Below are 25241 nucleotides of genomic sequence, written 5' to 3' on the forward strand. Positions count from 1 at the left end.
CAACATGGGACTTTTGGCTTTTTGTCGGATAAGCCTGAGCATAACGTGTAAAATGGTCTGTGACCACTAGTACATTGCTGATACCTTTTGAATCAGGTTCCATGGAAAGAAAATCCATGCACACAAGCTCCATAGGTCCATGAGTCACTATTTGATGCAATGGAGCTGCTCTCAGTTGAGGGGTCTTGTGGGTGATGCATTCTCCACAATTCTTTATGTATTCTTCAACATCTACTGACATTTTAGGCCAAAAGAATCGGCTCCTAATCAAGTCAATGGTTCTTTCTTGTCCCAGATGTCCAAGATCATCATGCATTGCTCTCATTACCATTTCCCGGAACTCTTTCGGCAGCACAAGCTGATTGACCACTTCTCCGGATGGCTTTTTGGTTACTCTATATAGTATTCCCTCTTTTATGCACAACTTCCCAGTCTCTTTTTTCAGTCGTGACAGCTCCATTGAAAGGTTCTTATCTTCCGTCCAATGACCCTGTTTGATAGCTTGTAATGCTGGTCTGATAATCTCATCATCTTCCTGAGCCTTTTTGAGAGTTTGTGTGGACATAAATTCCAATGATCTCATTCTCATGTGTGTTGGGAAGGCATAGAAGTCAGGAATACATTCAGGGGATGCTCCCAATTGGCCCACCCAACAGGATGATGTGTCAGGGGCCTCGGGGACACCCACCTGCTGACAGATAGTTCTTACCCCAGACTGTGGTAGAGTCACCCATTCTCCTGTCTCTGTCATATTCCTGGACAACAGGTCAGCATCAATGTTGTGACGGCCAGGCCGATACTGAATGTCGAACTCATAGGTTGATAAGGCAGCCAACCACCTATGCCCAACCGCACTGAGCTTTGCAGTAGACAACACATAAGTAAGGGGGTTGTTATCCGTACGTACAGTGAATCTTGCGCCATACAAATATTCATGAAACTTGTCAACCACTGCCCATTTAAGAGACAGGAACTCCAGTTGATGTACAGGGTAGTTTCGTTCAGAAGGGCTCAATTTTCGGCTTGCAAATGCAACTGGTCTTAACCCCTCTAGATGCTCTTGGTACAACACTGCACCTAGACCTTTTAGGCTAGCGTCTACATGCAGGACATAGGGTTTTTCAGGGTCTGCAAAGGCCAGAACAGGGGCATGAGTTAGGCAGTGAATAATCTGCTCAAAAGCATCTGTGCATGACTGATCCCATCTTTCCCCAAAAGGTTCCGCCACTTTCCAATAGACTTTCTCTGCACCTTGCGTGACTCGTCTACTCTTTTGCGTGGGCGCATAACCCTTTGTGAGCTCAGTCAGAGGTCTCACAATTGCGGCATAATTGGCAATAAACCTGCGATAATAACCACAAAATCCAAGAAAAGATTGTAAAGTCTTAAGATTGGTTGGTTTTGGCCATCTAGTCACTGCCTCAATCTTTCCTGGATCTGGAGCGACACCATCTGCAGACACAATATGTCCAAGGTACTTCACCTTTGGTAGGCAGATCTGACATTTATCCATAGAAAGCTTCAACCCAACTTCCCCAAGGCGATCCAGAACCTTGAGAAGCCTGGTTTCATGTTCCTCTAGGGTTTTTCCAAAGACAATCAGATCGTCTAAGTAAACCAAGACCTGCAGGAGGTTCATATCTCCAACAGCTTTCTCCATTAACCTCTGAAAGGTCGATGGAGCTCCGGTAATTCCCTGAGGCATCCGTTCGAATTGGAAGAACCCCAATGGGCAAATGAAGGCTGTTTTCTCCTTGTCTTCTTCAGACATAGCAATTTGGTAGTATCCACTACGCAAATCAAGCACCGAAAACCACTGACTCCCTGATAAGGCATTAAGTGCATCTTCAATACAGGGTGTGGTGTACTGATCTGGAATAGTCCGGCTATTTAATAGTCTGTAATCTATGCACATTCTAACAGCTCCATTCTTCTTTCTAACCACTACTATTGGTGAAGCATAAGGGCTTCGAGACTCAGTAATGATTCCCGCCTGCAGCAGTTCTTGTAGGTGTTGCCTCACATCCTCAATGTCAGCAGGAGCCAGACGACGAGATCGCTCTCTGAAAGGTCGAGGGTCAGACAGGCGAATTTTGTGTTCAACCCCCCTGGCCAAACCAACATCCCAATCATGGACTGAAAAGACATGGGATTTCTCAGCCAATTTTGTGCGGAGTCTATTTTTCCACTGCTCTGAGATTGGTGAGTCTCCAAAATCAATCATGTTTACATCGAACTCTGATGGAACTGTGTCTTTGGGTGGGATACTGGTCACGGAGTCCACATAATACATACATCCAATCACTGTCCCCACTGGTATCGAGGTTTCTCTTGAGCATTCGTTCCTGATTAACACCCGGAAGCTGTTGATGTCTAAAGCTTCACGGGGTACTACCATTGGGTGAAGAAAAACTCCAGCAGGCAGAACAGTTACTGGGCATGAGTCAATCATTAGGATCTCCTGTCCAATGGAAGGCTTCAGCTTGACTTTGCATGCAACTGGTGTCTCACCACCTGGTGGTAAAACTAAAGGCCCTGGACCTTGCCATTGCACCTGACCAACTTCGTCGTGCGAAGACTCATCCGCCTTACAACTTGGATGTGTGTCACCATTGACATTGACATGAAGGCCCAGTGTCTGTGTCACATCAATTCCATTTTCCTTGCACTGCTGCACCAGCCGTCGGACATGGCTTGCATTAGTACCCACAATTACTGATGTTTGATCATCATTCCGGGGGCTAGGACATATGAGTGCGAGGACAGTCACACGCTGATGGATCCCCACTACCTCTGCCGGGTACTCCAAGTCCACTACAACGTAACCCATATAAGGGTAACTGGCAACCGAGTCACTCAGTCCCCATAGGGATAAACCAGAGACGGGCTGAATTGGAATATCAGACAAGTGTTCTTTGTACCAGGGCTCAAAGATTATCGTCACCTGGGAACCACTGTCTAAAAGAGCAGTGCATGGTCTTCCATTCACTTTTAGTGGGACAAGGCTAGGTGGCCCCACCAAGCCATCTGGTAGGCCAGCAGTATGGGGCATAGCAGCCCTACTTGTTTTGACTGCACTGTTTACTGTACTTGCTGCACCATCTGATGACGGTGAATTGCTCTTGTAGATTTTCAATGCTTGAATCAGTTTTTTGATTACTTTAGCCTGGTTTTCTTCATTTCGACATTTTCCAGCAAAATGTCCATTCTCTCCACATCGGTAACAGAAATGCTCTTCTGACATTTTGGTTGATTTCCGTGGAGATCTGGCAACAGATTCGACAGCCTGCGTGGCTACCAGAATTCCTTGGGGTTCAGTCACATTCATTGTGACTTTATGTTGAAGACGCTTCAGCTGCTTGCTTAAAGCTCTACACTCACTTTCAGGACAACGCCCCCTAGGCAACACATTTGATGGAGGTTTCATAACACTCTCTGTAGCAACAGAAGCTGTCTGGGACACTGCTGTAGTGAGCAGGGACTTCAGTTCCTTTATTTCAGACTTTAGGTTTTGAAATTCAGTCTGTTTTACCTCCATGTCTTGTTTTACATAGGCAGTCTGTACAACAGAGCTGATCTTCTTCCTTGAAGCTTCAAATTCTTCTTCGGCCCGTATCTCTTTCAACAGCTGGAGAAAAGTTGGAGGTGCTGCTTTTCGCTCTCTTAAACGAAGATTAACCAGCATCAGATCAGAAACAATTGCACCTCGCAGTATCTGATCCAGCCGTGCTCTATCAGCACAGTTTGGGGGAAGCCCACCTCTCTGTACGAGCCTATCCAGTAGCTGTTCCAGACGTCTAAGGAAGTCAGATAGTTTTTCTCCCGGTTGTTGTTGTAACAATCGAAAAGCAACATAAAGGTCTTCCCCTGACTCTGCACTACCGAAAGCATGCTCCAACGCTTCTATGCAGTCTTCTGGGCTTAACTCTGGATCACCTGCTCGTGCTGCTTTAACTATTTCCAGTGCTGGACCCCTCAAACTTTCCATCAATCTTCGCCTTTTCTCTTTACGAGGCCAATCACACTCTTCCACCATTAGCCGTGCTTGTTCCAGCCAGTGGTCAAACTGCTCTTCACCAGCTGGAGTTGGTAGTGTTCCGGAAAACATCCGTAGACGACGATAGCTTCCATATTCACTGGTAGGTTTCGAGGCCTTATCCAGCAAAACGCCCACAGCTTGAAGAATGGCTTCTGTTGAGCCAGGGAGTCCCTCTTTTTCAGTGAACAATATTCGCAAATCTTCCATTGTCCTACCTTCAGTTTGTAGGAGTCCCGTGAGCTTCTGGCTAAAACTTTGTGCTTCTTTCTCTTTAGCCTGATGCACAATGACTATAGTCCAGGCTTCCTCTGTGTCACCTGGAAAGACTTTTGGAGGAACATGTTCAGCTTTCACTACTTCTTTACATTCGCACAAAGCCAAAAAGCAGTTCAGGCGCGTGTTAAAAGTTCGCCCACGAACACGTACACGTCCAAAACTCTTCACTGTTTGTAGAGTCTCTTCGATTAATGAAATGTCATTTTCCTCCGGCATAACTACCATAAATGCATGCGTTTCCTCTAACGCCTCACCTCGGCACCAGCCTTTAAGTTCTAATTCTAGATCACTATGGCTTGCCATACTGGTCAGTAAGTTGCTTAGCAGTGTGCTGAGTGTAACAGAAAAAAAATCACTTCTGGGAACCCACTAGCAATCCCAGCGGTGCCTCCAATTTATGTAGCCCTTTTACCCCACGACTATGAGAGCTGGGCTCTGGGTTCATATCACTACAAGTGATCCTTTACTCATATGTCTTAATCTTTAAATATAGCTAGTGGAATTCCGAAATGAATTATATAAATGGGTATAAACAACACACAGATAATAACATGTACAAAATATGTATTTCTTTCCTTTATATAATTAAACAAGGAACTCAAAAGAAATTACACAACACACATAAAATACACTTTCAAACAGTAAACCAATTAAATAACTTAAACTAAAGCCGGCAAGTGAAAAAAAAATATAACCCCCACGGTGCAGGCCTGTGTGCAGCAAAATGTCGAGGTGCTTCAGTCTTATCACTTACGGCTCCCAGCACAATATGCCGTGCTTCGGTATTGCAGTCACTGTAACTCCTGACCTCCAGGTAAATCGTGAGCTGCGGTGCTCCTCGGGATGACGGGATGACCCTGGAAACAATGCGGTGCTCCAACGTAGCCAGAGGAAGCCTGCGCGTTGCCGGTAGCGCAGACTGCTATCTGGGTGCGCCGACACGCGTGTGCTCGTCCTCTCCTCTCCCTGTGCTCTCGCCCGTTCACCCTGCCGGTGGACGGCGAATTCGTACGCCAGGCCCGTGTCCGAGCACGGAGCTAAGAGGCTAAGCTAATCGCCGGAGACTTCAGACACCAGCGAATATTACAACGCACCTCTCACTGAGATACTGTAAACCTTAGTGTCTAACTGATACAATCGTCCAGACTAACATACCGCTAATCTCCGGTTATTTATCAGTTCTTTTTCCCACAGTGTATTACTCTGTTCTTCCTTGCTTCTCTCCCGTTTTGCCGCGAACTCCCCTCCTTTTTTCCCGCGCGCTCCACTTCCTTCCGTCTTATCCCTCCCACCATCGCTGATAGGTCAGAACATCACAGATAATAAAAAGAAACAGAAATAACACTGAACAAATATTTAGCAATAATTATTAACATAAAATGAACATAATAACATATATACACATGTAACATTCCCAAACTTTTCTCTGGGTTACAGTTTGAAATACAATGCGCCAGACTCTTTTACTCACTGAGGAGGTTCCTGTTTAAAATATACATCATCTCAGTAGTTAGGAAAGAAAGCAGGCTGGGTGTTTCAGCAGGATATGTGGAAGACAACTTATAAATTGGCTGAGGTTACCAAGCATGCACACAATATTTAAATATAATTGTGTTTTGCAGTAATGCATAATATATTAACTCTGTGTCCTGGAGACACATTTAATAGGACTTAAGAGAAGAGACTTCATAATAAAAGGTTGTTTGTGTGTGTGTGGTGGGCAGTATGACTTCGTAGAACTCCTGGACGGCAGCACACTCATTGCAAAAGAGAAGCGTGGGCAGTTGGAGCCAGAGGTGGTCAGGCGGGCACGCTCAGTAAGTGTGCATGAGGCCGGCTTCATCCGCTTCCTGGACTCAGGCACCTGGCATCTGGCTTTCTACAATGATGGACGCAACACTGAGCAGGTGTCCTACAACACCATCGTCATAGGTGAGTATGAGTATGTGTGTTGTTCATGCATAATATGTCTTTGTCACTGAGAGATGAGCATAATTGCCTGTTAGTTATGTTATGTTAGTTATGTTAGTGCAGTAATACACATTTTGGAGTTTAAACTTCACTTACTACCATCGTGTCCCTGAGCAAGACACTTAACTCTGAGTGTCTCCAGGGGGGATAAATGTAACTGTTCTCTTACACAACCAGTTTGGATGCACCTACTCATTTATGCATCTTGCATTTTTTACATTATAGGACAAAACAGAAGTCACAAAACTACAAACTTACACATGTGAGGTTATGTAATAAACTCTCCAAAGCTTTTGTTGTAATGGCATTTCACATTCGTGGCTTCTCTCAACCACCATAAGTTAGACAACAGGGATATCAAAATTGAACAAAGCAGTCATGAAGGTAAAAAGAGGTGACTGAAAAAACAGATTCATCAGACATACAGTACTTCACTTTCTCCTGTTCCAAAAAATACAAAACATGTTTCTTGCATTAGATTCTTCAATGGCTCCATCTTAGTGTCGTTAACCATCACAGAGTTGGTACGTCCAAAATTTTGACTGGTAGTTTAGTTCCGCTGCACTCAAGGTCAGCAAAAAAAAGAATGTACGCATTGCAAACACGCACAGCAGCAGCCACTCTACACACTGAAGCTGTGGGACTCTGTAATGCTGTGTATCCTGTAAAGCCTCTCCATCGATTAACTCCGTAAGAGCAAGCCCAACAGGAGAGAGTCTGCTGTGTAGGCAAGCGTGCGTGTGTGTCTGTGTGTGTGTGAATAAAAGTGAAATGATTGTCATGTGTCCTTTGCTTTTAACCATCACCCTTGGTGAGCAGTGGGCAGCCATCACAGGCGCCCGGGGAGCAGTGTGTGGGGACGGTGCTTTGCTCAGTGGCACCTCAGTGGCACCTTGGCAGTTCGGGATTCGAACCGGCAACCTTATGATTATGGGGCCGCTTCCTTACCCACTAAGCCACCACTGTGTGTGTGTGTATGTGTGTGTGTGTGTGTGGATAGGTTACTGGAAGATCATAATGATCTAGTAGCCACGCCGCATCAAGTGAAGACAGCCTGTAGTCTTTAGCTGATAATTGTCTGTAATAAAGCTGTGATTGGTTCATTAAGGAGGAGCAGAGAGGAACAGGTTTTTCCTTAATCAAGCATCTCTCGTAGTTTAATTAAAGAAGGAAGGTGGTCTGCCTCTTCAATTAAAGCCTCCAGTCCCCCCATTTTCCTCACTCTTTACCCCTTTTTCCTCTTCCCTCGCTCTGCCTCTTTCCACAGAGTCCATCACTGAGTGTCCACACAATTGCCATGGAAACGGAGACTGTCGATCCGGAACCTGCCATTGTTTTCCTGGGTTCCTTGGTCCTGATTGCTCAAGAGGTATTAACCACTCACACTGACACACACACATGCAGACACACCTCACACTCAGAGGTATCTTTAAGGGAACACAATTTTCTATGTCATCGCTCATAATTGGTTTCAGGTTGTCATCCGCGTGAGGGGAGCTGCCTCGTAGGCATGAGAGATTCAATTCTCTGACGTGTCTGCCTGTCACAGGCCTCATGAGACCAGTCCCTACCCTTCTTTTGACTCTTCATTACTTTGCTTTGTTATATTCTTCACTTTCAATGCTGTGTGTGTGTCCAGAAGACACCTTTTACAGCATTACATCTGAGACACTACCTGCCACGATTTGGGTTTTATTCACCTAATCTGCTGCCAAGACAAGAAATGGAAAAACTGGCAATTACTGTTGATATTTTTTTACATGTAATTTTTCCAGTTTATTGAAACATGCATTTTGCATTGATTTTGTTTAACCAGAACTAATTACTGGTTCAGTACACATGTAGTATGATTAGAACATGGTTTGAAGTACCTTGGTGTGCAAACTGGGCAGATCAAATAACTCAATATTGGTCTGCAGGAGAAGTCAGAGCAGGTTGCTCCATGCGCCTGTGGTGGCCAGTGCCATTGTGTGCTGGGGTGGCAACACGGTGCCACATGCCAAGGGACTAGAATGAGACTAAAGTGATACAAAACAAGGTCATTGGAGAAGCACGCAACATTTTAGGAGCTGTGGCAGATAGGAGAATACAGTCTAGACTTTCTGTCTAGTCTATTAACATCCACCCCACAGAAATAAGCTTGATATCATGACTTTAAACTTGGATATCTACATTAATCTTTCTGCACACGAAAGTATTTCTATATTTTAAATACTATCTTTTAATAGCAGATTTCAATTAATTTGTGACTTATACTGTTTATCAGGGACCCAGTACTAACAGCAGGACTTGTAGTTTCGGTTTGTTGACCCTTCTGCTAAAATTCCCACAAAGGACCTTTCTTTTTCATCACCAACACGTGTAACTTTGTTCTCATCTCTTTCCAGCTGCCTGCCCAGTGTTGTGCAGTGGCAATGGACAGTACTCTAGGGGACGCTGTCTGTGCTACAGTGGCTGGAAAGGCACCGAGTGTGACGTTCCCCTCAACCAGTGCATCGACATCCACTGCGGTGGCCATGGAATCTGTATCATGGGCACGTGTGCCTGTAACACTGGCTACAAAGGAGACAACTGCGAGGAGGGTGAGTGGCTCTAGTGCAGCATATAGGGATGGCAAGTCTTCCCTACACAGAGCTGGCATGTGCTTTTTTTGCAGCTCTTTCATTATCTTAACAACTGGACCTGGTTTTTGATACAAATCACCTTACCTGGGCAGACAAAAAGAAATACACACCGACACCTGCCTTTTATAGTCTTTATTCTCTGATTACATGTGCTGTTTCCTGAGATCGCAAGCCGTTGGTGTCTAGAACCTCCAGTGGCACATCTGTGTTTGTGCGTATCAGACTTCTCAGCAAGATCAGGAATGAGAAACCAAAAACCAAATTGAGCCCAACATCTTCAATAACAATCATAAGAAACGTGAAGAGTATCATATTCAAGAGTACCAGAATGGAAATGATATTTTAGAATGTGATTAAGATGTATCATTGTGTTCAAGAGAATTGTCACAGCATTAGAAACATCTTGAATTACTTTTGTTAACAATCAAGGCGAGACCGAAGCAAGACAAGGGCAATGAAGGAGAGACAGAGAGATACACTGTAGCTTTGGATTTCAGTTTTGCACACAAAAAGGACAGTGTCGCAGCATAAATATTTTTAAATGAATATTTAAAAAAATTGAAATACAAAACAGATGTCTAATTTGTTCAATATTCAGTGATTTTATTATTTTTTGAATATTTCAAAGAGAATGTTACTAATCGTTCATCCGCTCTGTTCTGACCTACCTGAGAAAGTTATGAGGTATATGGGGTCAGAAAAGAAAAACTTGTTTTCTATTTATAATCCCTGTGCAATGTCTTGAGCGGCCAGGGGTTGTGTGACTGATTTAGAACATGCTAAATGTTTCTGTGCTGAGTAAAGGCTCTTTGCAGCTTCTCCAGTTTTCATGCCATGGCATCTGCTCTGTAATGCTACAGTGGTGAGAGCTGCAGTTCAATGTGGGCAGCTAAGGTGTCCAGAGACGTTCATCCCTTAAGCCTTGCGTTTCCTGGCTTCTCTTTCAAGTGGTCTCTGCTGTCTTTACCTCCACGCTTTTTCTAGTCGCTCTTTTAGTCTGGGGTGGGATCTTGTGTCCCAAACATGTCACGTAATGCTTGTGAGGTCATTATGAGAACCATTGATTTTCCTTAGAGATGCTTTTAATGCACCTCGCCTCAGAGAAGAGCCGCTCCTGCAAAATGGCCTCCGCCAGCACGTCTTCAGACCAGGATAGATGTGGGGCAACATGATCCCCAGCCCTGTCTCTGATTTCTGAGTGCTACCCTCGTTTGCCCTCTTCATCCCTCATTTCCGTTCAACTTCTTTTAGCGAGTGAAAGAAGATAAGGTAAATTTCACCGCTGATCACAGGGCGTTTTCTCTAGTCCTGATTTGATTGCTCATTGTCCCTCCAATGATCATTAACTCAGGAAGTTAATAGTTCAATATTCCAGAAACAATTGCTATTCTCTACTTCGCAGAGCAAATAATTGCATTGATGTCTGTACTGATACCGACCCACACCCACCCACCCCCCTCGGCATCTCCAATCCTCAAAAAAATTTGCATCACTGATTTTAGGCCTACAGATGAGTGCATGAACAAATGAAAAGGACAGATTAGAATTGATTTTTCTCACCCAGACTGATTAGTTTACATTAGATTAACATGTACGGGAGCATATTCACCAGCACACACATACATACACACACACACACTGACTAACTGTTATACCCTAAGGAAAAGGATGAACAATCTCATCACTGATGTTAAGGTGCATTGATTGGCTGATTCTCAGAAGTACACACGTAGGCAAGTCACGCGCACACACACATGCACGCTACTGTGGTTTACTCCTGAGGAATTGCTTATAGCTTTTTTTATAGCGTTTTAAATCGTCACCGGAATATGGAATTACACGATTTACTGCTCTTTGAACACACACATAGAGATACATATGATCGGTGTTGCTTGTAGCGTTAGCCTCCTGTTTTGATATTAGGGACACACATATACACATAGATCTTCTTCTACAGAAGCACACAAACACACACAGACATTTCTGGCACCCCAGTGCTGCAACTGGAAACCTGGCCAGCTGAGAGCCTCATTGGCCGGCTGCTGTCTTTAGGGCTCAGTGCCTGAACCTCATCTCCTCAACAAAGCACAGCCTGACAGGACTGGGTCACGACCGGTTGGGAACCCCCATGAAATATACCTACCTTCTGTAGCACAGGGACAATGAGACAAAGGAGGCAGGCAAAGAGAGAAGCCTGAGCAGGAGCACAATGGAGAAAGGGATCTGGCTAACCTTCTGTCCTCTCTGCTTCTTTCCATCTCACAGTGGACTGCCTGGACCCGTCGTGCGCAGGACACGGGGTGTGTATCCACGGGGAATGCCACTGTAACCCAGGATGGGGCGGGACCAGCTGTGAGATCCTCAAGACGATGTGTCCCGACCAGTGCTCGGGCCATGGCACCTACCAGGCCGAGAGTGGCACGTGCTCCTGTCACGCCAACTGGAGTGGGCCCGACTGCTCCATCGGTATGGAAGCTGCATCCTTCTCTTCTCTTTTGTTCTCCCTTTGCACCACACCGTTTTCTCTGAATGTGAGAAATTCCCAGTAGTTTGCGTTGCTCTGAGACCCTGTTGAGTCAGTCCCTGAGATCGGATGAGACTGTTAATGCGATGCAGCGCTCCTTGTGCTGTTTGCTTCTGTGCTTTATTGAAAGAGCCAAGGTTACCAACAGAGCAGCGTCCTTTCTGAAAAGTAGACTTCACAGCTGCTTATGTGTGTAAAGAGCACTAGAAAAAAAGGCTCTGTCTGGATATTCTACCATGCCTGATGGGAAGAAGATGACTGCAACCATTATTGGCCAGTTTAGAGCTCTGGTCGGCCCTCAGCAGGTAGCAGCTCTAATGTGACTAGTCTCACTGAGTGCAAGTAGATGCAGTTTTCTTCAAAATTCATCCTATTCGATTCAGTTCACTAATTTATATTCAGTTGTGTTTGTTGGTTTTACGAACATGACTGCTCTATATAATCCATTCTGTAATAACAGTACATAACAGTCTCTCTGGGTCTTCTTATACTTTTTCTTGAGCTTGATGGTCTCTTGAACAAACTACAGAATTGTTTCATTAAATGTGCTGTTAAAATATCACATCTCCTTTGCTCCCTTAGCGCTCCTTGCCTCTCCGGTCCTATTCAGTTTCTGTCGTCTGCTTCTCACTTGTAGTCTGGCGCCATGAGCCTCCCTCCTTTATTAATTAGCTGTTTAATGCTGCTTTGTTTAGACGTGCGTTAATTAAAGCCGTGCAGGGAGGGAGGCTGTGGCGCTGTGTTAAAAGCAGATAAACGCTTTTTGCATGGAATGAAAAATTGATCAGATCGATTTGGTCTCTGCGCGCTGCCAGGCTAATATTAAAACAGCCCTGAGAGGCTAGGTACAGCAGCTGGAGCCAAGAAGCGACTGTGAGGGGGGCGGGCGGAAGGCAGAAGAAGAAAGGAGGGTGGGTTTTCTTTTTCTTTTTTATTTAACCTTTACTTTTACCACATGACCCATTGCAGTAAACATCCCTGTTGAGGAGCAGGGGGGGCAAAATGGACTGCAGCACTGCCCACCTCTCTAACTCACCTGGGCAGACACACACACACACACACACACCCTCACACCGACTGTAGATTCCAGTGCAGCGCCACTTCCCGGCCACCTGCGGGCTTCATAATGACAGAGCGCCGCAGGAATTCTGGCCCCCCACTGAGGACTGATGGGCGTTTTAACACACAGCGAGCGCTGCCGCGGTGACCCCCGGTCAGAGTGGGGGAGACCGGTTGTAGCGCAGCGCCAGGAGCCAGAGTGGGTCGAACGTGCCGGCGGCTCGGTGCTGTTGGCCGCAGTGTGCTAATGTGTTCAGGAGGGGTGAATCACACAAGTGTGTTACGAGATGTGTCTAAATGGAGACGTGTATTGCTGTCCTCTGTACTGTGCCCAGTGGAAGAGCATCATCCAGTTCAAGTGCCATCCATCTTTATTATTATTATAAAACGTTGAGGTTTTTTTTTTTTTTCCACATGTGGGTTTGAATGTTGAGGGGAGGCTTAAATTATGAGTAGTGTTGAGAGCACCACCTCGTTCAGCGCCTTCTGTTTGCTGTCCACTTATCCATGCTTACACACTCTGAACTTCAGCAATGCTCACAATTACAGGGTCATCCGCCACCACTTTCGGCTCTCAACAGGAGGGTTGCATGCTGGGGTTTATACTTTTCTTGTGTAGTACATACAACAAAGCGCTTAGGCAATGTTCGCTAATGCTACATTCAGCAGTGTGCTCATCTGAATTCTTGAACAATAACACCGTAACATACCCTATGGCTGACAACACATATTTCTTTTGACAGAAACCTACTGATGACAAACTTGCTTCCTTTCTGAACACAACGGCTCGAAACTAAAAAAAAAATCCCATGGATGAAATGTAAAAATTGGAAGAAACCCTGAGGAGGAGGAGCAGTGCCCTTCCAGAACAAGAAAGTACTATAAATAACAAAGTAGCTGTCAACCACAGGTCACAGGTTCAAGCCCCGCTTACTACCACTGTGTCCCTGAGCACGACACTTAACCCTGAGTTGCTACAAGGGAACTATCCTTGTAACTACTGATTGTAAGTCACTCTGGATATGGACATCTGGTAAACCATTGCCATATTTTTTTATTAAAACTTTATTAAAGTTTGTCTTCTCGCTCACTCAAAAAGGGTGGAGTAGGTACCTCCAAGATTATTTATTCAAGATACAGATAATTCACTCGTTAATTGCATCTATTTATGACATGAAGCAGTGGTGGCCTACAGGTTAAGGAAGCGGCCCCGTAATCAGAAGGTTTGAATCCTGATTCGCCAAGGTGCCACTGAGTAAACCATCGTCCCACACACACTGCTCCCCGGGTGCCTGTCATGGCTGCCCACTGCTCACCAAGGGTGATGGTTAAACGCAGAGGACACATTTCGTTGTGTCAGCATGTGCTGTGCTGCAGCGTTTCACAATGACAATCACTTCACTTTCACTTTCATTAGACAACAGGCCCCTGCACTTGTTGTATAGCATCAGTAAAATATGGCCCTTTCTATTTTACATTTCAGGAGCTGCCTTACCTTAATTTTCTTTTGCTTCTCTGCAGGTCGTGTTCTTTTCAGAGAGAGAGCTCTGCATGAGAGATATTAGTCTCAAAAATTCGGTCTCTTATTCTGTGCGAAATGCAGGACGCATTATTTTTCCTTTAGACCAGTTCTGCAACAAATTACAGAGAACAAGTGTTCTGCTTTATCCACCAGCGTAAAACGTTCTTCACGACAAAAGGATGGGTTATTTTCCTGCAGACGTCAAAGATGGAACCATTTCATCAATACAGGCTATATTGTCCGTAAACAATGGGCACTTCCCTGCTGAAGGTTTCACACGTCCACGAGAACGACAGTAAACAGGCAGAACACTGTCCTCTTTTTATTTTTATAAACAGGTGTTGAGTGGCTGTGTGGGGCAATACAATGCAGAACGTGTGTATGGATTGTTTATTTGTCGGGCCAGTGTTTGTGTGTGTGTGTGTGCCATTTGCAAGGTTAGAAAGTAGAGTGTCTCTGCCACTCAGATCTGTCTCTCAGCACCGACCCGCACTCAGACCCCCCACCCACTCTCTTTACTCACACTCACACTCCTGACACGCACACGCACACGGGCCGGCGAAATGTCACATTTATGAGGTGCTGTGTGAGAGCTACCAGCTAACGCTGAACAAGCCCTCCCCTAACCCTCCGCTAACCTTCCTCATTCACTCTGAATGTTTATCATGTGTGGGAGCAGCAGTTCGTTCATCATGCAGTGAGGTGGATGTGATGCTTTCTGACATGTGTATGAGACCGTGTGTGTGTGTGTGTGTTGGTGTGTTTACAGAGGTATGCTCAGTGGACTGTGGTTCTCGCGGCGTGTGTATCGGGGGAAGCTGTCGTTGTGAGGAGGGCTGGACGGGAACGGTGTGCGATGTTAAGGCGTGTCACCCGCGCTGCACCGAGAACGGAGTGTGCAAGGACGGCAAGTGTGAGTGCAACCAGGGCTGGTCTGGAGAACACTGCACTCTTGGTAAGTACCTCACACACAGACACACTCCTTGCATTCACCGCAGCTGTCTGTCTCACACACACATGCATTAATGTTAGTGACACATTAATTGAACACGATGGCCTAGCTTTCCCAGCATTATAATATAGTTTAGGGTCAGAACACACTCTCTATCCTCACACACACACACACACACACATCCATGCATTGCCTCATGGCCTTCTATAAATCCTGACTCCCCGTGAGAACGGACGAGAACAGACAGTGATGGGTGTGCATGGCCGCCTTTGAACTGCACTTGTTTGATCCTCTTCATCCCTCCATCTTCTCCTCTGCCCCCCTGTCCTCCCTCTCTTTAACGTGGGCATTATGCAAGTCCTCTCGGGTGGCTTGGGTTACCTTTGTTTGTGTGTGTGAAGCTTTGGTGGGCTTTCATTGTTAATCTGGTGGCCTTTACCCACTATCAAACCCTATCAGGCCCATGACCTTTCAGTAATGGCCACAGTAATAGACACAGAAAAATACCGAAAAGCCAGAAAGAGTGTCAGAGAGTGACAACAGTGCTGTGTGTGCGTGAGAGAATCTTTGGTCTGAAGATCAATAGTGGCTGTCTAATTGAGCGCTAATTGGCCTGCAGTGGGTTTTTTTTTTCTTGTGATCTTTCTACCGTCGCAGTCCCCTTCCATGGTGCAACACAGCCACCCAGTCAGTCAGCGGGCAGCATCCACAGACTGCAAACTTCGTTAGCAAATGGCCACATTTAACTAGGCCTCTTCATTAGAATGCAGGCCTTTATTTAGAGATGAATCTCCATTAGTGCAGTGTAGTGCTTTCATGTGGTTGTTTTCTCTAAGACAGATCGTTCCAATATGGCATCGACCCCCGGTCCCAAAACCATGTGTCTGGTCACTGTTGATGGGTTGAATTAGATTTTTTTTTGCCCGCAGCTCCATTATCCAGCTCTGTTAAATTAAGTGTGTGGCTATTTATCCACCCTGAAAAGTGGATGGCTGTACGAGAGCGAGACAGGAGCTGTTTTGTGCGTTGGCAGAAGTGGGAGCTTGTACCTGGCCAGGTGAGTGGGTTATCCTTGCCAGGTCAGGGTCGTTGTGTGCTCTGAAACACGCTCCTGTTTTGAATTGTGGTTGCGTCTGTGTGAGCGAAGGGATGATATGTTTAGGACGCCCTATAAATCATTGTCAACCTGAGATAAGGGGTCAAGGTAAGGACAAATATTGAATGTGTGTGTGTGTGCGTATGTTGTTTTTGTTCCCCTTCACCCCATCTTTTCCTGAATTCTGCACTGCGCAGTGTGTGTCTTCAGAGGCGTCGCGCGCCAGTCTGCCATGCCAAATTTTTTTATTCAGCGTGCGACATTGACTTTACAACAACCTTTCAATAATATTGGCTCTGCTATTGATGAGGGCTCCTGGCCTGCTGAGACGGGCTATGAAGCCGTCTCGTAACAAAGGCCCACCGTTCCCTCAGGGCACGGTAAATAGTGCTGGAATAATCGGTGAGTGGCGAACCTCAGTCAGATCGTCTCTTCATCGGCTGACACTGTGCGGAGTCACTTGTGAGAGGGAAGTCCATTTTTGCCGGGAGAAAGGAGCCTCTCTGCTTTTCCTTTTCATCTTTGTCTCCTCTGAAGTCTTGTTGATGCCTGGTTGAGAGCTCATTGATGTGTTGTGTTAGATTGCGTTTGAGTGGTAAACCACATGCCTCGGCTTTCGTTATTTGCAGTCACAACAGCGACAATGTGGCACCAGCGCACATGCGATCAGTGGCATCCACAGGATTCGCCCAGCCGCCAAAAGAGCGTAAATTGCCGTGAATGATGGCTTACCCTCCTCTCCAAGAGAAACTGCTTGGCGGAGCGTTGGCAGGTTTACAGGAGCCACCCAGTAAATGTAGCACGGATACAGCAGGTGTGCATACCAACACTTTTAAAGCGCTGAAGTTAGCTGATGTTTTAGTAACGAGCCCTTAATGACTTCAGACTGATGAGAGGAGGGTGAGCATCTGAGCGTGGAAGCGCATGGAAGAAGACGAGAAGAACATGAGACATTCATTTTTCACATTTTGTCGTGACTCTCATTTGGCAGACATTTTAAATTTTATTAAGGACTATTAGTCTTCAGGCTCCCTCAGTTCCATTCGTCAGAGCTGTCTGTCTCTCCCACTCTCTCTCTCGGGTCTGATGTATCAGTCTCTCTGTCATGCAGAGCCGACTAACTGAACTCTCTTAATTCCTGTGTGTGTGTTTATTCTTATGTCATAGAAAGTATTTTTTTGTGAAAAATAGATGTGCATAGAAATGTAAATGCATACATACATATACATTCAGATAGCTAGACAGACAGACAGATAGATTTGGACACACCTTCTCTTCTGTTTTTCTTTATTTTCATGACTATTTACGTTGGTAGATTCTCACTGAAGGCATCAAAACTATGAATGAACACATGTGGAGTTATGTACTTAACAAAAAGTGGAGACCTGGCCTCCACAGTCACCGGACCTGAACCCAATCGAGATGGTTTGGGGTGAGCTGGACCGCAGAGTGAAGACAAAGGGGCCAACAAGTGCTAAACACCTCTGGGAACTCCTTCAAGACTGTTGGAAAACCATTTCAGGTGACGACCTCTTGAAGCTCATCGAGAGAATGCCAAGAGTGTGCAAAGCAGTAATCAGAGCAAAGGGCGGCTATTTTAAAAGGGCGGCTATTTAGAAGAAACTAGAATATAAAACATGTTTTCAGTTATTTCACCTTTTTTTGTTAAGTACGTAACTCCACATGTGTTCATTCATAGTTTTGATGCCTTCAGTGAGAATCTACCAACGTAAATGGTCATGAAAATAAAGAAAACACATTGAATGAGAAGGTGTGTCCAAACTTTTGGCCTGTACTGTATATATGTTTAATACTTTTGTTAATACTGTTTTTACTGTGTTGTTGCAAACACAAACGTGTGAATGTGCATTTGCTCCAGCTTCATTATCCTGGTTTTTACCAGCCCATAATGAAAGATATCTGCTTTCAGATGCGTTTTTACCCCAGATGAGTGCTTCCAGTCGGCTCAAATCTCCCACACACATTTACAGAGCAATTGCACAGTCAAGGATTTCTCCACAATTAAGGAAACCATCAGCAAATGAGCGACCACGGGGTCGGCCACCATCAGAGATCACTCATATATGCCCGCCACTTGATTATTAATTTAGTCCCCCCTCCAAGCAACGAGTTGCCATGGGAACCAGTAGAGACTTTTAAAATTCTGCACCAGCCACCATGGTGGCAGTCATACAGTACAGAAACCATCATAAAACAGTAGGAGTGTGTGTGAGTGTGTTTTCAGTTTGTTCTTGGCTGAGGTGGTGTCTTTGAAAGCTCGATTGCATAGTTTGTTTAAATTATTTCAAGTCACCATTTACTCAGAGTCGCTGGGCTTCAGAACTCTTAGCCACTGGAAAAGGCAATTAAGATAATGTAAAGCAATATGTACAGTATACTCTCTCCCTTCCTCCCTCCCACCCCCCTCATCCTCTCATTTCTGCCGGAGGTCTGATTGAAGTGGCTGGATGTGATGTGTAATTGTTGCCAGATTAATGTGACTTTAATCACAGCACTCAGAACCAGTGCGCAAATAATGAAGCCTTCATGTCCATGAAGGGCTGATTAATTTTTTTTTCTTTTTTCCCCTCGTTCCCTTTCTCGCTCTCGTCTCCTGGTTCTGTTTTCTTGTCCTGCTCTGGCCTGAGTGGCAGCAGGGTCAGTGAATGAGGGAACGGTAATTAGAGGGTAGGTGGCCGTCAGGGTGCCGGGGTGATTGCACGTGTTTTCATAACCCGCTGTCTAATACTGCAGTGCAGCACTGCATCATGGGAAAGGGACATGACAGTGGCCAGCTGCTTCAACAGCACAAAACCAAACACACACACACACATGCGCACACAAGGCCATGTGGTTTTCTTAACACATGTAGTTATGTCGGGATTCCATTGTAAACACACATATCTCTGGTTTTGAAATATATGTATTATGTGCTTCTCTGGAAAAGTATTCTTTTTATTTTCTTATTCAGTATATTCCCCAGGTGGTAGACTTTTTTTCTCACCACACATAGGACACACACAGAGCCAAAATAAAACTCATATGAGGTGACAATGTTATGGCTGTACTGAAATTATGTTTTGCTTATTCACAGGGCTCCCACTGCACCATCACTCTGTGTCTAGTCTCTCTCTCTCTCTCTCTCTCTCTCTCTCTCTCTCTCTCTCTCTCGCTCCTGCTTCCTCTCACTCTCTCTACCTCCTGCTCTCATGCAGACAAACACAGATGATGTGATTATATTTGATATGTTATGCTAAGGTATTCAGCACTCAGATAATCTCGCTAAATGACGTTGGAAAGAAAATGTCTGTCAGGGATTGGTAGACCAAATAAATATGTCATTAAAGCCACCGCCTTAATTATTCACAGCTCTGTGTGTGTGTGTGTGTGTGTGTGTGTGTGTGTGTGTGTGTGTGTGCGTGTGTGTGTGCGTGCCTGTGTGTTCAGTGGGATGGGGATGTTCTTTCCCCATCATGACCCACTATTTGGAGAGTTTGACTGCTGTGCTCTATTTATTTTTCTGTGTGCGTGTGTGTGTGTGTGTGTTTGTCACATCAGCGATGGTCTTCTGTAAAAACGCTGTTCTGAAATGTCTGCTCTCTTCTCTTGTCTCTCTCTCCCTCTTCCTTTTCTCTAAAGCTCACTCTTTGGAGCCTTCAGTGAGAGGTACTGTGCTTTCTGTCCTCCTCCTCCTCTGCCTCCTCATGTGTCCTGTGCTGTGGTTCCTGCGTTCTTAATAACCCTGTTTTCTCTTTGTTTCTCCTTCTCTGTGTCTCCGTGGTGGTAGTATACTATGTTTGTTCTGTTTTGCTCGTCTTTTTAGTGCAGTTCCATGCCCATGGCAGATGCCACTGTTCTGCTGAGCTTTCAGTTTTATTCCTCTGAACGATCTCATCAGCAGCTGTTGAAATGACATTAGGACAACGTTCATAAAACTTGACCAGGCTTTGAACCCAGACAGAAAGCATACACATTAAGGCAACTGATCTTCTAATGACAGGACAGCCCTTTTGTTTTGTTTCGCACCTTTCCCCAGACTTTCCTAATACGGTCATATATAATTTCATTCCTGTCAGTAATTTGAATATGTTGCTCCTGCATGTCTGCATATATTTGCATATGGAGGCTGTTGATATAGGAGAGCTTGCTGTCTTCATTTTATTGTGATCTTTGAATGGTAGACCTTGACCTTTCTGTGATCTTTGTGAAGCAATCCGTCCTCACTTCCAGCAACGTTCAGATCCTGTCTGTCCTCTGTCCCCCCCATGTCTCCTGCACTCCGTTCTCCCCACCTTGATTATTATTATTTTCTCCTGCTCCTCCCTTCCCCTGTACATGTATGTCGCTCTGAAACGTCCTTCATGCAGGCTCTTTGAGTGCTGAGGTTTTCTGTTAATTTTTCTTTCCCAAATCTTCCTCCTTCCTCCTTCTGCCCCATAATAGGAGAAAGTCTAGGAGGATATAAAGGTAATTTATACCCCAGCCCCAGGGAGATTGTCACGAGCAATCACTCTCCACAGCTATTTCTCTCTTCCCTCTCTCGATCTCGCTCTCTGTCTCTCTTGTCTTGAAGCACGACGTTTAAACGTGTCTGTTCCAGTCGACTCTCTCTGTTTTTATTGTGGTCCTTCTTATCTGGTTCTCTCATTTTTGTCTGTCTTTTGACCAGTCAGCCTCCCCCCACAATCCCCTATGCACACCTAAACAAACACACACACACACACACACACACACACACACACACACATGCACACGCACGCACTACTGTATACAGAAACATAAATACATGCAAGTGCGTACAATGTCATTACCCTGCAGCCTCATCCACACATGCATACACTCCTACCCTCCACACAAAAACACAGACGCCAACACACACAGCTTCACTTACAACCCCAAATTCTTTTCTTGCATGCATACACACACACACACACACACACACACTGTCGTGTGCTCCTGCGCTCTGTTGGGAACCCTGTCGGTCCTGTCTCTCCATGCATCCTCAGCCTGATCTCCCGGTGTGTGTCAGCTCTGGTAGCCGCTGCCGCTGTGCTGCTGCTGTCCCCCTCACACAGGGCTTGTGCTGCTCTCTGATTCCGTCGGGCGGAATGTCAGCCGTGCATAAAGTATAGCACTGGAGGCGAGCCCAGCCCCCTCACCACCCTACCACCAACACCGCCAAAACATGGGCCCTCCCTATACTTTGTGCTGGGATTCTCTCTTTCTATGTTTCTTTGTGTGCTGTAGCTTCACATGGATACGCTGCAGAATCTCATCATTTCTTTTTCCTGTTTCCTGTGTATTCTTTTTCATTTTTTCAATTGGAGTCAATTTGGATCTTCCAATAAAAAAGAGATTTTTTGCTGTTTTCCATCAATTTAATATAATCAGGACCTGGATCATTACAAATTTGTTGATTTCTCAGTCGTTTTGATTCTTCCACCTTTAATCGAGTTGTGGGTTGAGTGGGCTGGTGGGCGGGGATGGGGGTGAAGTGGGCTGCTCTGTTCATGTGAAATTACAGCGACTGTTGCATCTCACCAGGCCTGTCTGACTGTCACTGTCAGTGTCCACCTGACCTCCGCTTCGGTTTCTTCAATATGACTGTATATCCGTTACGCTCCCTCATTTGTTTGTTTTGTACGAATGAAAAGGGATATGTGCTGCAGTCATGTTCATGCAAACTGTGGGAATAGGAATGTTTGCACACACACAGACACACACAGACACATATACAACCCCATCCACATAAAAGAAATCACTGACAATCACACTCATACATACTTATAAAGTAATTTAAAATGTCCGTGTATGGAGGTTGCACACACTGACACACATCATTGGTGCTCAGAGTGTGTGCAGTGTCACTCATATTGTGTGCATGTCTCTGCAGAGGGCTGCCCAGGTTTGTGTAACAGTAACGGCCGCTGTACGCTGGACCTCAACGTGTGGCACTGCGTCTGCCAGCCTGGCTGGAGGGGAGCCGGATGCGATGTCGCCATGGAGACCTTGTGCACGGACAGCAAAGACAACGAAGGGGGTGAGTTGGAATGGGGGGCGGGGGGGTGTTGTATGAATCTGCATGTGGTTAAACAAGTAAAGTGCTTTAATGAAATTAAAGGCTTTTGGATCGTCAGCTCCTTGGGCTGCACAAGTGAGTCACCGCCTCCTAGAGCAAGCAGGTGGGCTGAATCTAACCCCCCTGCCCACACCATGTTCTACAGAGGCGCTTTTGTTGTGCACAAACTAATGAAAGTGATCTAGTTCACATTTCTTATTCCTATTCCCGTCCCCTAATCTCCCAGAGCAGCTATGCGATTTTGGCTTCCCTGTGTGCTTATCCGTTAGCAGGACCTTACATTTTGTAAGACTCGGTTACCGTATAAGCATTTAAACTGTGTGATAAATGCCGAACACCAAGATTTTATCTACCTCAGCTGTTTCCTGTACATATTTAACCCTGACTGAGTGTGTGCTGTAGTGTGTAAGCACACAGCAGGAGGCTTATTTTAAACAGGCGGTGGAGGTGGATGTGGAGCTTTGGGGAGGCCGTTAAAGGAATCACAGCTTGCCACCACTATCCAAATCCAGTTCCACTCCCACAGCACCTTAAAAAGGATCCAACGGAAGACATAAAAGCACTTACAGCATACAAAGTTTGGGTTGAAAAAAAGAAAGAGGGAACTTTTCAGGGTCCCAGAATAAAAAAAGGTAAAACACTCTCTGTTCTATTTATGTGGGGTGGACCAACCCAATCCCAGAATTCATATATATGCAAACACATACTAGTGATTCTAAAAGAAAATTCTGATTTTTTTTTTTTTAATTATGTCATGTCCAACCAAGAATTCATTGTATAAACCGACACATTTTTATATTGGTTTCTGTATGGTGAATCATTTGATTTTATGAAATTAAATTTCATTAAGTTTTCATTTATGACATGCACTAGTATGTACTATTCAAACACACACATTCAGTCAATTACTTTTAAAACACACACACATATACTGTAAATACATAAATAAATTAAGATATATATATACATCTAAATACACTAGGCCTCACACACAAATGGAAGTCAAATGGAGAAAAAATGAGAATATCAGTAGATAGGAGAAGTCATAAACAGCCGTTGCCTTGTTCTGAATGTACAAACCCATAACAAAGAGGAGCAGATGTCTCCAGACACAGTAACCAAACACATATAAAGCGTATAATGTATATTTACATAGGCCCGAGAAAATAAACCTCACCAAACACAGCAGACAGGAGCACAGTTCAGTGTGTGTGTGTGTGTGTGTGTGTGTGTGTGTGTGTGTATATGAGTGAGTGTGGGTTAAAGACTAGTTTGACGACTCAAGAGTGATTTACAACACTGACTCCCAGATTAAAGTGCTTGCTTTTGGGCCGGGTTGGCCAGAAGAGCCTGCAAAGAAAAACAAACACCAGGACACTGGCCTGTTCCTTTTCATTATTTTTTCTCAGCTCCTCCCTCTCTTTCATCCGTCTTGCTTTTCCATCCTTCTGTCTACCTCTGTCTTTCTCCTTCACAGATCAGGTAAGGGACTCCATCAACAAAGGGCCTGGTTTAAAATATAAACCAGCAGCGTATTAACTAGTTTTGGGAGTTTCTCTGTGTGTGTGTCTGTGTGTCTGTTTGTGTGTGTGTATGTGTGTGTGTGTGTGTGTGTGTGTGTGTTTCTTTTGCAACCCCTGCTGGCAGAGAACCAGTTATATGCTGTGCTCCTTAAACAGTAGCAAGACGGATGGCAGTGGTTTACTGTATTACCTGTGGGAGAAACACACACACACACACACACACACACACACACACACACAAAAAAAAGCAATAACCATAAAAAGAGAGATTGGGGATAGAATGATATGTTGGGAAATAAAATGATCAAGAAACATCTAGAGACAGGGAATTAATTTATACAATTAATTAAACTATATTGATTTGATAAAACTTAAAGTAAAGTTTAAAATGTATACTTTAAAAATTATATAATTTTACCCCACATTCATGAATGTACTGTGACACTATCAATTGCTTCATATTCATATTGTGTGCCAAGATATGGTAAACAACCAGGTAAACACCACCTGTCTTCTACAGATCACTTTTCTTATTATCTGAAGGGAAAGCAGCCATGAGTGATACAGCCACAGACCCCCCTGAGCAGAGATTACACATTAAAGTGTATGTGTAGCAGTTATTTTGTCTGTGTGCTTGTGTGTGTAGACGGCCTGGTAGACTGCATGGACCCGGACTGCTGCCTGCAGGCCTCGTGTCAGAGCCAGCCATTCTGCCGTGGCTCACCCGACCCCAATAACATCATCAGCATGAGCCAATCGGCTCCCACACAGCAGGCCGCCCAGTCCTTCTACCAGCGAATCAGCTTCCTCTCGGGCCCAGAGAGCACTCACATCACCACCGGAGAAAACCCCTTTAATAAGAGGTAGGGCGGGTGATTATGTGTGTGTATACGTATGCTATGGGATGACTAAAAAGTATGAAGTTTCCTTTCATTGGTCATCCTCTGATGGTGGGCTGTAAAGAGCACAGAGATCTTCTGCTAGCTGCAGAGATCGACACCAATAAGGCCTCTGGATCATCGCCGGTCTCTTCTGACCTGCACCTTGGACTATAGGACCATTATTGGACTTTTTTTGTCCTTGTGTAAGGGTTAGAATGGAGACGTGTGTGTGTGTGTAATTAATAACAGACAATGCACCTCCAGAGAGACGAGCAAGTGAGAGGTGTGTATATTTTAACAGGATCATGTACTGGGAGCTTGCCACAAATCTGTAATATAAAAAATGTATTTATTTAAAACGAAGGCCTTTCTTAACATCCTCATTCCCTCTCCAACAAAAGCACCAGCTGCACTAGTTTATTTATGCACCAGAATTCTTTATTCCCTCTTTTATTTGCTCTTTCGTTTCAACCTGTTGGGCTTGGGGCCGGGTTTGGTGGGTAATCTGGCTTTGTTTGCACCCCTGGGCACGTAACCCCGATCACAAACTCTGACCGAGTGGAATCCAGACATCTGACAGACATCACACTTGGTGCAACTGGACTGTCTGATGGTCTTTTGATGTTTATTTATTTTATGCATTTATTTTTCATGAAGAGCTATGCATGCCTTTCACAGGAGGAGGTCAGGTACTC

At 45.0% G+C, this 25241-nt stretch overlaps 1 protein-coding gene across 21 annotated transcripts in view; it reads left to right on the top strand.

Annotated features, from left to right (window-relative positions):
* Positions 1-25241, top strand: part of tenm3 (teneurin transmembrane protein 3) — a 255412-nt gene that overhangs the window by 191660 nt on the left and 38511 nt on the right. For 14 of the 21 annotated variants that reach the window (XM_028977050.1, XM_028977052.1, XM_028977053.1 and 11 more), the window contains 9 exons: positions 6040-6247; positions 7554-7655; positions 8674-8868; positions 11176-11376; positions 14785-14970; positions 19703-19729; positions 20507-20530; positions 21957-22103; positions 24312-24528. In XM_028977050.1, coding sequence (XP_028832883.1) covers positions 6040-6247; positions 7554-7655; positions 8674-8868; positions 11176-11376; positions 14785-14970; positions 19703-19729; positions 20507-20530; positions 21957-22103; positions 24312-24528 — 1307 coding nt within the window. The remainder of the gene's footprint in view (positions 1-6039; positions 6248-7553; positions 7656-8673; positions 8869-11175; positions 11377-14784; positions 14971-19702; positions 19730-20506; positions 20531-21956; positions 22104-24311; positions 24529-25241) is intronic. The other 7 variants (XM_028977057.1, XM_028977056.1, XM_028977070.1 and 4 more) reach the window with 2 other exon arrangements.

The sequence above is a fragment of the Denticeps clupeoides genome, chromosome 4 (genome assembly GCF_900700375.1).
Source record: "Denticeps clupeoides chromosome 4, fDenClu1.1, whole genome shotgun sequence".
Lineage (NCBI taxonomy): Eukaryota > Metazoa > Chordata > Actinopteri > Clupeiformes > Denticipitidae > Denticeps > Denticeps clupeoides.